General features: G+C 39.1%; 1 protein-coding gene across 2 annotated transcripts; it reads left to right on the top strand.

The window, feature by feature from the left end:
• Window positions 1-180: 180 nt before the first annotated feature.
• Window positions 181-7,216, top strand: LOC130506286 (uncharacterized; the record flags this gene model as incomplete). 2 transcript variants are annotated; one of them, XR_008941957.1, is given in 16 exon segments in its annotated part: window positions 181-311; window positions 406-1,344; window positions 1,420-1,496; window positions 1,843-2,281; window positions 2,421-2,507; window positions 2,828-2,983; window positions 3,063-3,247; window positions 3,567-4,106; window positions 4,384-4,704; window positions 4,805-4,931; window positions 5,089-5,310; window positions 5,428-5,784; window positions 5,960-6,118; window positions 6,243-6,560; window positions 6,662-6,867; window positions 6,995-7,216. XR_008941957.1 is itself a non-coding variant. In XM_057000915.1 (15 exon segments), coding segments are annotated over 15 exon segments (4,199 nt in total), but the record flags the coding sequence as incomplete, so codon positions are not given.
• Window positions 7,217-12,460: the final 5,244 nt, after the last annotated feature.

Genomic DNA, 12,460 nt, shown 5'->3' with positions numbered 1-12,460 from the left:
CAATTCAGCTGTCCTTTGTGTGTTTGATCGTTCTTTTTCGAGTGAATTGGCATTGTTTATTGTCATTTGAGTCTTTGGATTGTCTATACGCGAATAAAATACGACTGGTAAATTTTCCAAGAGTTCAGTGAGTCGAGATTGATCCCATGTTCCATGACAGTAAGCTATTAACTTATACAGGGGAGGTCATCGGGTCACTTTCATTTCCTATTGGACATGGGGAAAACACATTTAGGAAGGTAGCTTCAGTGAGGTCGCTATATCAATCAAGTGATGCTGAGAATATAAATTCCTATACGCTTCAGAGAAAGGTTAGTTGTTTTCATTTATACCAGAGTATGTTAATAGATTTCTCAAGCTACTATAACATACATTGTCATTTCTCTTTTGATATATGAAATGTAGAATGCCGAAGATATACATGACAATGGATGCTTGCTTGTCTCAACATCTTATTTCGAGAAGACTACAATCCCCAACACACTAAGAAATATGGAAAGTAAGGATTTTTCTGACGGAGACACTGGTTTCTGGATTGGAGTTCGGCCTGATGACTCATGGCATAGCATTCGTTCGCTGCTTCCGCTTTCTGTCGTTCCAAAATCATTACAAAATGATTTTATTGCAATGGAAGTTTCTATGAGAAACGGAAGAAAGCATGCAACATTCAGATGTTTAGCGACAGTTGTGAATGATTCAGATGTCAATTTAGAGATATCCATATCTTCTGATCAGAATGTCTCTTCAGGGGCTGTTTATCATAATGCTTTTATTGCCTCTAGGTCGTCATATATTTTACCATGGGGATGTTTATCAAAGGATAATGAACAGTGCCTGCATGTCCGGCCAAGGGTTGACAACCCTCCTCATTCTTATGCATGGGGTAGTTGCATCGCAGTGAGTTCTGGTTGTGGAAAAGATCAACCATTTGTTGATCAAGGTTTGCTTACTCGGCAGCAAACTTTCAAGCAAAGCAGCAGACCATCTGCTTTTGCATTGAAATTAAACCAGCTTGAGAAGAAAGATATGCTTTTTTGCTGCCAGCCCGCTACTGGGAGTAAGCCATTCTGGCTCAGCATTGGTGCAGATGCGTCAGTTCTTCATACAGACCTCAATACACCTGTTTATGATTGGAAAATTTCTATTAATTCTCCTCTGAAGCTAGAAAATAGACTCCCTTGCCCAGTCAAATTCACAGTATGGGAAAGGACAAAAGTAGGCACATATCTTGAGAGACAACAAGGTGTAGTATCTTCAAGGAAGCTTGCTCACGTATATTCAACAGATATTCAGAGACCTGTGTATCTTACATTAGCCGTCCATGGTGGCTGGGCTTTGGAGAAGGTTGGCCTTGATATTCTATAGAAGTATCTACCACACTTTCTTAAAACATTTCTGAATTCAAATTTTCCTTTGCAGGATCCCATTCCGGTTTTAGATCTATATTCAAGTGACAGTGTGTCATCGTTTTGGTTCATCCATCAACAGAGCAAAAGGTTTGTTACTCCTATCAGTCCTCGTTCTGCCTGGAATTGTTAGTCTTGCTAGCTCCGCTTCTATTACCCAGATATTTGTTAAAAAAATGTTGGTGAATAGCATTCTTATGGCACTTGGCCATGGAAGGCTATATTACAAATTTATTTGGTTCCTGTAATAATCTTTCAATAAATATATTTTTTTCAACTAATAGTTAAGCAGTATCTCTAGGAGGAGCTGGTCCGTTTCTGAATTTTATTTATAGATGAAAACTTTTGATGTTGAGAACTATCACATAACCCCGATACCATATTCCATGAAATTGTTTTGCCACATCAAACTCTCTTTTTTTTAATGGATTTTCAGGAGACTGCGTGTAAGTATAGAACGTGATGTGGGAGAAACAGGGGCTGCACCAAAGACTATAAGGTTCTTTGTTCCATACTGGATTACAAATGATTGCTATATTCCGCTAGGCTATAGAGTGGTAGAGATTGAACCTTCAGAAAATGTGGAAGATGGTTCCCCCTGCCTGTCCAGAGCTTCCAGATCTTTTAAGAAAAATCCTGGGTTTTCGATGGAGAGGAGACAACAGAGGAAAAATGCCCGAGTGCTCGAGGTTATTGAGGATACTAGTCCTATGCCTAGCATGCTTTCTCCACAAGAATCAGCTGGTCGGAGTGGTGTTGTGCTGTTTCCATCTCAGAAGGATTCTTATGTTTCCCCACGAGTTGGTATTGCTTTAGCAGCTCGGGATTCTGAGATCTACAGTCCTGGAATTTCTCTTCTTGAGCTTGAGAAGAAGGTGACTAGCTAAAGCCTAAATGATTTTCTAAAAGCTAATGACTTGGATTTACTGGATTGTGCCTTATTTTACAAACGTTTTCTGACTCACTTCTGTACAAAGGATTTTCTTCCTTGATTAACCAGAAATCTTATTCCAGGAACGTATAGATGTTAAGGCTTTCTGCTCAGACGCTTCGTATTACAAGCTCTCAGCAGTGTTAAATATGACGTCGGACAGAACAAAGGTCAGATATCACTTGGATGATATATTTTGTTTTCCATTGCTTTGGCATTACTTGTCTTAGATCAAATTTTTGCTAGTGTTTTTGTTGGTGTTGATTTGCCACATTTGTTATTTGGCCGTGGAAAATCGTGTGGATCGCCTTCTCTCTCCTGTTTTCTGTGATACGTATACATGTTACTGCTATATATTATGCTACTATTCGTGTTTTATTAAGATGATTTAGAGGCGGATAAGTTCTTTATAGTAACATGAACCCTAGCTTTTCTGGATAGGCACATATTTGGGGGTATAATATTGAGTTCTACATGGTATTGTTTTCAGGTTATTCATTTCCAGCCAAACACCTTATTCATCAACAGGGTGGGTATCAGCATTTGTCTTCAGCAGTGCGATTGTCAGACAGAAGAATGGATCAATCCTTCTGATCCTCCAAAGCTCTTTCGATGGCAGTCTTCCACCAAGACTGAGTTGCTAAAAGTATGTGAAATACCTTCAGATTTCTATATCTCATTTTTTTATTGATGATTAATAGGTTTACGCCGATGGGATATTTCAGTTACGAGTGAAGGGGTATGGATGGAGCACACCATTCAGTGTCTGTAGCGAAGGTGCAGTGCGTGTCCCTATTGGAAGAGAAGATGGGACTGATCAATTGCAGCTAAGAGTACAAGTCAGAAGCGGGACAAAGAACTCGCGTTACGAAGTTATTTTCAGGCCAAACTCTGTCTCCTGTCCTTACAGGTAATTCATTCATGCGGCACTTTTCTTCCAGATTATTTATCAGATGTTATTGTACTGTTTGCTTGGATCTGGATATTACATTTTCCAACTGCCATGATTTGCATAATTAAAAAAATTGCTGCCAAATCTGTTCTTCTAAAGCCAGTATCAGTTTGGTGGATAAAGTAATTCATCGAACCTTAATGAAATTATTTTGGTACAATGATGCATCCTGTTTGTTGAATCCAAGTTTGTGCTTTCATTCTCCAATATTTATGTGTTTTCTGACAATCTAACTTTATCTTTTGGTATTCGTTATAATGTCAATCCACTCTCTTAGGATCGAGAACCGTTCCATGTTTCTTCCTGTTCGCTATCGCCAAGTGGATGGTGTCAGCGAGTCCTGGCAGTTTCTTCCTCCTAACGCGGCTTCTTCGTTTTATTGGGAAGATCTTGGTAGACGTCATCTATTTGAACTCCTTGTTGATGGAAATGATCCTTCTAAATCAGAAAAATACGATATTGATAAGATTGGTGATCATCCACCACGAAGTCAGACTGGACCTACCAGGCCCATACGAGTTACTATTGTAAAGGAAGACAAAAGGAACGTTGTGAGAATTAGTGACTGGATGCCTGCAATTGAGCCTAATTCCAGCATAAGCAGAAGACATCCAGCTTCATCTTTGTCAGAGTTATCTGGAAATGAGTCTCAGCAATCTCATCTTCTGGCCTCGAAAGAGTCTGAGTTTCATGTGGTTGTTGAGCTCGCTGAGCTTGGAATCTCCGTAATCGATCATGCTCCAGAGGAAATACTGTACATGTCAGTGCAAAACCTCCTTGTGGCATATTCAACTGGCTTGGGCTCTGGGCTTAGCAGGTGAGTTTATCAGGTTCTTAAGTTAGCTTTATTTTACAAATGTAAGGGCCATCATTTCTCACTAGTTAAGTTATTCTAAATGACCATTTTGATCTCATATCTAATTTGGTATGTGGTGTTTTCCCTTTACAATTGCTGGTCATGTGTAAAAGTTCCATATACTTCAAAAGATATCATTTGCTAAATCATGAATTAGCATTCACGATTATGCGATTCTGTTGGATGTTATATTATATAAAGCACTCTAGACTAATGCTGAATGCTAATTGTCCTACAGGTTCAAACTAAGGATGCAAGGAATACAAGTGGATAACCAATTGCCATTGGCTCCAATGCCGGTTCTGTTCAGACCACAGAGAACTGGAGATAAAGCTGATAGCATTCTGAAGTTTTCTGTTACTTTGCAATCAAATGCTGGTCTCGATCTCCGTGTCTACCCGTATATAGGTTTCCAGGGACCTGAAAATACTGCCTTTCTAATAAACATTCACGAACCTATAATCTGGCGCATTCATGAGATGATTCAGCAAGCCAACTTGAGTAGACTATCCGATTCTGAGTCGACGGCTGTATCAGTTGATCCATTCATTCAAATCGGGTATGCACACAGTTCCTGATATCAATGTTTACATTCTGTTTACTGAATGAGTCCTTTCTCAACAATTTCTTATAATGGTTACATCCCTCCAAAAATGCAGTGTTCTTAACATCTCAGAAGTTAGATTTAAAGTCTCTATGGCCATGTCCCCAAGTCAAAGGCCGAGAGGAGTGCTTGGATTTTGGTCATCCCTGATGACTGCTCTTGGGAATACCGAAAACATGCCAGTAAGTATTTTTGACCATTAGTTCTTACTCGAAGGATTACCACTGTGATTATACTCGACGAATTTCAAAGCGTTTAGAATGTGATTTGTCAATGTTCTAGTCACTCACTTTCCGTCCAACTAAGCTGATCATTCATTTTTTTCTTATCATCTAACAGGTACGCATAAGTGAAAGATTTAGTGAGAACATATCCATGCGACAAAGTACTATGATCAATAATGCTATCAGGAACGTAAAGAAAGACCTACTTGGCCAGCCTCTTCAGTTGCTCTCAGGTGTTGACATTCTTGGCAATGCAAGCAGCGCGCTTGGACATATGAGTCAAGGCATAGCTGCATTATCTATGGACAAAAAATTCATCCAAAGTCGACAGAGACAGGTTCGTTCCTGGCTTTGATTTTGCTCCTACATGTTGCTGTTTCAGTAGCTTCTGATACCCAACGAAAGTATGGGCTTTTGTTAGTACATGCTAATGTTTTTTTCTCACATTTGGCAGGAGAGCAAAGGTGTTGAGGACTTTGGCGACATTATCAGAGAAGGAGGTGGAGCTCTAGCGAAGGGCCTGTTTAGAGGAGTCACAGGCATATTGACAAAGCCCCTCGAAGGTGCAAAGTCTTCTGGCGTGGAAGGCTTTGTATCAGGTTTTGGGAAAGGGATTATTGGTGCTGCTGCCCAACCTGTGAGTGGAGTTCTGGATCTTTTGTCGAAAACCACTGAAGGTGCAAATGCCATGAGGATGAAGATAGCAGCAGCCATCACTTCAGATGAACAACTTCTTCGCCGTCGACTTCCAAGAGCTGTTGGTGCTGATAGCCTGCTTCGTCCATACAACGAATACAGAGCACAAGGGCAGGTACAAAATTGTACACATGAATCTGTTTACATACGCATTTCAGTAGTCGTTTCTCTTGGTTAGCTAATTAGGAACCAGTTCAGTAGTGATGATAATATATTGGATTAGTTTGTTTCACCTAGAACATGATGATACTTCATGCAAAGTTCAAACCCTTAATATCTTGAATTTACAGGTCATATTGCAGTTGGCAGAATCTGGATCATTCCTTGGCCAGGTTGATCTGTTCAAAGTGCGTGGGAAGTTTGCATTAACAGATGCTTACGAAAGTCATTTCATCCTACCGAAAGGAAAAGTTCTGATGATCACACATCGAAGAGTGATATTACTGCAAGTGAGTCTCACAATACCCTCTTGCTCTCTGTATATGCATATAAGGTTTACTTCGTCTAGTGTTCGTCCTCCGTATCTATCCAAGAAAATCTTGTTGACAATTACAAACGTTTTGTTTTTTCTAGCAACCCTCAAACATAATGGGTCAGAGAAAGTTTATCCCGGCCAAAGATGCGTGCTCTATACAGTGGGACGTGCTATGGACTGATCTGGTAACCATGGAACTGACTGACGGGAAAAGAGACCAACCTAACTCTCCACCTTCCCGTCTTATTCTCTATCTGAGATCAAAGTCACATGAGTCAAGGGATCTTAGATCAAAGCTACATGATTCGAAGGAACAGTTCCGTATTGTCAAATGCAGTCCAAACACCAAGCAGGCCTTTGAGGTTTACTCAGCCATCGATCAATCCATTAACTTGTACGGCCAAAAAGCTTCAAAGGTTAGAAGAGCCTCATTATCACCCCTTTGTTTAACCTAACATGTCACAAGTAATATTATCTCACTAGATATTGTAGATGATATTATGTCTTGGTTATGTAGGGATTGGTGAAAAACAAAGTGACAAGGCCGTACTCCCCAATGTCCGAGAGTTCTTGGGCTGAAGGAAGTTCTCAACAAATGCCAGCTTCAGTTACACCATCTTCAACCTTTGGCACAATCCCAACGACCAGCTCGGGTTAAGGTTTTAAATGTATGAATCTTTGAGCTCTGTTTCCTTCCAATGTTCCCATTCTCCTCCTGGTCTGGTAAAGACTCTTTCCCGCTTCTCCTTGAACAAAGCTTTACTTTTGTTTTCTTACAACCGTCTGAAAACACCAGTGTTTCCATTCTGCAAATTCGTCTGATCTCTAATAGACATGTATTTGTTCTCAGGTGGGGGAGAAGAAGCACAGCTTTGGTCTAAAAAAATACATTTTCGTTTTCTTCTAATTTTCCTGGTGTAGGAATTTTGCAATAGTATCGTGGAAATATAAAATATGTTTGTGTATATAAACGTCTGCAGTACAGACTTCTCAAACATTAGACTGGTGTTGATCAACACATGTATACGACGCCACGGGCTGCCTTATATAAAATTTATTAATTCTTTCGAAATTTGCCAATTTATGAATTTTCTACTGTGATTAGTTCTGGTTAGTGTTCGCTTTTATTGGGCTTGGCAGTGCGGACCGTGTCTATCGGGGACCCTAATCGAGAATTTAAAAAATCTACCCCTTTGGTTTTTTTTTATAACACTTAATTTTATTAATTTTGAAATGATTGTACATAATCCCCATGTAATTCATTTGTAATGAAAGATGGAACATAGAAATCTACCCCCTTGGTTATACTCCCTCTGTTCCACAGTAGATGTTTTGGAGATTTTTTTATCTTTCAAAATATACAATGTTTTGATATTTTTAAGATACTTTAACTTTATTGAAAACTAGATTATGATCTGCCCCTTTTAAGGGTGAGTATATTTTTCATTTTACATTTTTTTAAAAATTTATTTTTTATATTTATGTATGTTTAGTTATATTTTATGTTGTCTGTGTATAATAATTTTTTTAAATGATATCTGTGTATAATAATTTTTTTAAATGATTAATAATAAACTTTAATAATTGTATTAAAATAGTTGGATTACATCTATTTTAATAGATCATTATGATATTTTAATAGAATAGATCACAGGTCCAGATTTTAGAAACAAAGAAAGTTTTTGAATAATTTTATGGAAAGATAATAAATTAATATTCTACTATATACTTAAAAGCGCTTGATATATTTTTGAACAATTTTATGGAAATATAATAAATTAATAATCACGTATTTGGTCTATATGGAAATGTAATTTTAATTTGAGTAATTGCATCGTATATACAAATTATAAAGATTATTTAGGTGATCGGTAAAGTTGTTTTCGTCTACTGTTTAGTCTCCAGATTTACCCAAAATAACCCTATACGCTATAATTTTTGTGCAATCTTGAATTCCCGATAAACATGTTTTTTTTTTTTTTTTTAACTCAACGACAACTTTCATTAGCCAATAAATGGTAACAGGATTACAACCGCAATAGATTTTAACCCACCATACAAACGATGCAATCTAGTAACACCTAGGAACACTAAATTGGCTCTTACGCTACCCGAAGTACAACATCGCTGTATTTTTCACCACTGTGCACCGAGCCCAACTCACTAATCAAGCTAAACCGGTACTTAACCTAACCAGACTATAGAATCGAATCAACTCAATAACCAGAAATCTTTTGACGCTACCAGTTCACATTAAACACACCAACTGAAAATCACCAGAAGATAAGCGTGAAGACCATGGACCTTCAGTATCAGCACCAAGGCGCATTCCGGGGGCATCTCAAGGCTTCCGATAATCATTGATACGATTCTTGTCCACAGTGAGACAATCAATACTCCATGACTCGAAATATTGTGCCTCTTAACCTCTTAAAATTCTACCTTGATGATACGATAACGCCTACTAGCGCAAAGATAGAACCAAACCACAATAACAAGATAAGAGCAAGCTATTGGTCCCATATGATTGACGTGTTGTTCGTGTCCCAACAGCATCTTCACCGAACGGCGCTTTATCATGATAGGGTCTATACTTGGACGTTCAACCGTTACGATCCATAGCCTAAAAAACTGGACACGAAGACCAGACTGAAAGACGGGATCTGAAAGCAAACGCGTACCGGTTTCACATAATCAGAGCTCAGAGTTGCAGGGACCTTAGCGTTTTTAACTACTTTATTCTTCTCCAAAGCCGGAGTGTATAGCCACCACCACAAACCGCCGTAAATCTTTTCCATCAGATCTCTTCATCGACGCAGTCAATGGTTTGTGTCAACCCGGAGAGCCCAAGGTTGATTCTCTGATCTCGATCTGACTGTTCTCTTCTTTGATTCTCTCACCGCCTCAGAGATACATAGATCCATTGCAGGAGAGATGTCTTACCGAGCCACGTGCCGCTGTCGGTTCGGAATCGCCGGAGATCTGGAAAGGGAAAATCAGATCTGACTCCTCCGAAATCCCTAAAAGCAGACTCTCTCCTAATCCACCCTCCCATAATGATGTGCCCTAAATCAGCAGCAGAAACAATTCGAGAAAACTTGGCTTATGTGTTTGGATCAAACGAGATGAGCTTGATGATTTATGAAAAATATGTTTATAAACATATTTCAGCCCAAAGAAAGAAGGGACCAACAAGAAAATGCAAGCCATGGTCGAATAATATATCAATCTGACGGCAATTCAGAGACCGTCGATCATGCAAAAGAGCGCGACCAGCTGATGAGTTTCGCGAGCACAATTTCCCAAGTTCAGTCAAAAGTCTTTGGTTTTTGGTCTTTGGTCTTTGGTCTTTAGTCAAGTCTATAATATTTATTAGTTTACAAGTTTCTAGGTTTTGACTAAACCTTTTGTATGCTTTGCCTATTATATAAAGGCCATTTGATCAATGAAATAAAATAAGTTTTGAGTGTTTATTTTTGGAACCTTGAGAGGGTATCTCACTTTTCTTGTTCTTGGTGTGGTTAGCTCCAAGTAACTCTCTCTTTCTCGTTGGACCGGTGCGTCACATCCGGCAACAGATCGAGTTTGCTTCCTTGTCGGACCTGTGAGTCATATCAGGCGACAATCAAGCACCTCTGGTAGTATCATTGGGTCATTCCGCAACCCTTTGTGTCACCGTTCAATCCATCAGTTCTCTTCGGAGTTCACCTCTGGTAGTATCATCGGGCCTTCCGCAACCCTTTGTGTCACCGTTCATCCCACCAGTTCTCAATCCTCTCGGATCTGAGTTCATATCATCCGTACCGGTAGAGTGATCCGTATTTTGGTTCTATCACATAAGCCTCGCAGTTGTTCCATAACCCGTCGGAGCTTGACCCGGCGAACCATCGGCTTAGTCAGAGCGAACCCAGAACAACACGCATATCGGCAGAGGTTAGGTTAGAGTGGGAGAGAGCAAAGGAAAACAAGAGAAAGGGGGAGGTGAGGCGCCTCCGGCACCGGATTCGCCGGGCCAGAGCTAGGGTTATTCGCGTTCGAAGAGAGAGAGTTGAGAGCGTTTAGTTTTTTTTTCTGTTTTTTTCCCCCGATAAACATGTTTCTTGATACATCTTATTATATTAAACCAAGCCACATCTGTGAAAAAACATAACTTGCACCCAGAAATTTCAGATTTTTGAAAAATTAGACTTTGCTCCGTCCATGAGCTTTCCAGATCATTTCTGGGATGATTCTGCCTTGATACCATCACACGTCCTTTTCATGAAATTTTCCTGGTGGATTAATTGGTTCTGATTTAGATAAATCGGTGAAAGTGTCAGATCGTGCGATGGAAATTCACCAGAAGAGGCTGAGAAAGTAAAACCACCAGAATACCAAAGCGGTTCAGCTCCGGTTTTTCCATACTCTGTTTTCTATACTCTGTTTCTATATATCTAAAACAGAGTGTTATGGTTTCACATCATTCAATAAAATTCATCTTTACTGAAACAATATCTTCACTTTCTGTTTTCATTATGTTCAAATACTTTCACTATATTAGTAAAAGCGCTATAAAATCAAAACATTTTGGTTGTTTCTGTTAATTTTTGTTTTTTTTCTAATCATATTTATTTTCCTCCGGTGACTTGTTCTATCTATTTTCCAGTGTTACTGCTGCCGGCCAACAGATTCTCGGAACTTCGTCTGAAACAACCAACGACTTTGTAATAATTAATATCATTGGGATTTTGATATCGGAAAGTACCGACAAGCTCCGATAATCATTATCGACATTGTACCGAGAAACTGATTTTGTCGGAAACTTTCCGATGACTTAACCACATACCTGATTTACCGAGAGCCAAACTCCGATTGCTGTTTTTTGGGAAGTCACCAGAGAACATCAATTCCGACGACTATGTGAGGATAGTGGTCCTCGGGTTATAGGTCTTTTTCTTGTAGCGATCCGACAAATCTAGTCTATGGAGAGACGAGATGGTTCTGAAGGAAGGCACGCCCCGACCCGAGAAGTTGTTTCTGGAGAGAGTGAGGTTGCAGAGGGAGGTGAGACCGGTTAGTGTGCTGAATTTGAGTTCTCCTGATAAACCGAGCTGATCGAGATTAATGGCGACGATTGAACCCGTTTCTGGGTCGCAGGAGATACCGGGCCAGTTCTCGGGGCAAGTGGAGGGGTCGGTGAAGCTGCTCGTAGCGGAGCATGAGATGCGTTGGTTGGAGGCCTCGTCGCGGATGCCTTTGCTGGAACTCGGGTAGAGCTCGGAGCTCATGCTCTGTCACGGTGTTGACGCCAGGAGGAGGAGGAAGAGTAGGGAGATGAAGCAGAGAGGGAGAGTTTGGAGAGGGCAATAAAGTAACTTCTTTTCGTTCATTTGTCTATATAGCTAATTATTTTTTTTTGTGCATGGAAACCTAATTATTTTTGTGTTCGTGTATATTCACCCAAATAACTCTTTTAATTATATCTTTAATATGGGTGAGTGAATCACGCATTCGGGTGAACCTGATAACATATTTTTTTTTTAACGTCTAGATCAATTATTATCGATTAATTATGCTATTATAAATATGAAAATATTACAAAGACGATTTTACAGCCGATAATTCCACCACCTTGTGAGAATACACGCCTGACTGCACCACTCTGAGCCATCTCATGCACCACTCTAAGCCATCCTATGAGATCCATGTTCGATGGTACGTCCTGTACCAAGCTGAAGATCTTCTATAACCTGTTTCTCTATAATCTGGATAATTTGATATTTTCTAGGGTTTGAACCCCAGACCTCCAAGTGTAGAAGCAATTGAACCCTTAGTCAAACCACTGGACCAAGGGGACTTCCACAAACCTGATAACATTATAAGTGGCTATATTTAACATGTAAATATAATTTAACATAGATGCTATTTATTCGGCTGAACAATTTTTCCATATCAAATTTTACTTTCAAAATTTCATTGTTATTTGATCAAAAAAAATATTTCCTTGATGATTATAGGAAAAGAGAACCAGTCGGTTAATTTAAACCACTTTATTTTAATATAAAATGAACGAACAACAACATGAACGGAGATCACCCTTATTACTTTATCAAAATATGCTATACAAAATAATAATTCTTTACTAGGTGTTTTTTTCGAACATGCGGGTATAATCATTTTACTAATAGTTATTTATATATGTATTATGATTTAAATATCATGATAACTTATTTTTATATTCTTAATCATTTTAGTTTTTTTCTATTTTTATTTCCATCTACGTTTTCTTAACAAAAAAAAACAAAAAGATGCTATAAAACTGTGAGACCATCAGAAC

The sequence above is a fragment of the Raphanus sativus genome, unplaced genomic scaffold (assembly GCF_000801105.2).
Source record: "Raphanus sativus cultivar WK10039 unplaced genomic scaffold, ASM80110v3 Scaffold3078, whole genome shotgun sequence".
NCBI lineage: Eukaryota > Viridiplantae > Streptophyta > Magnoliopsida > Brassicales > Brassicaceae > Raphanus > Raphanus sativus.
This window is presented reverse-complemented; position numbering and strand designations above follow the sequence as displayed.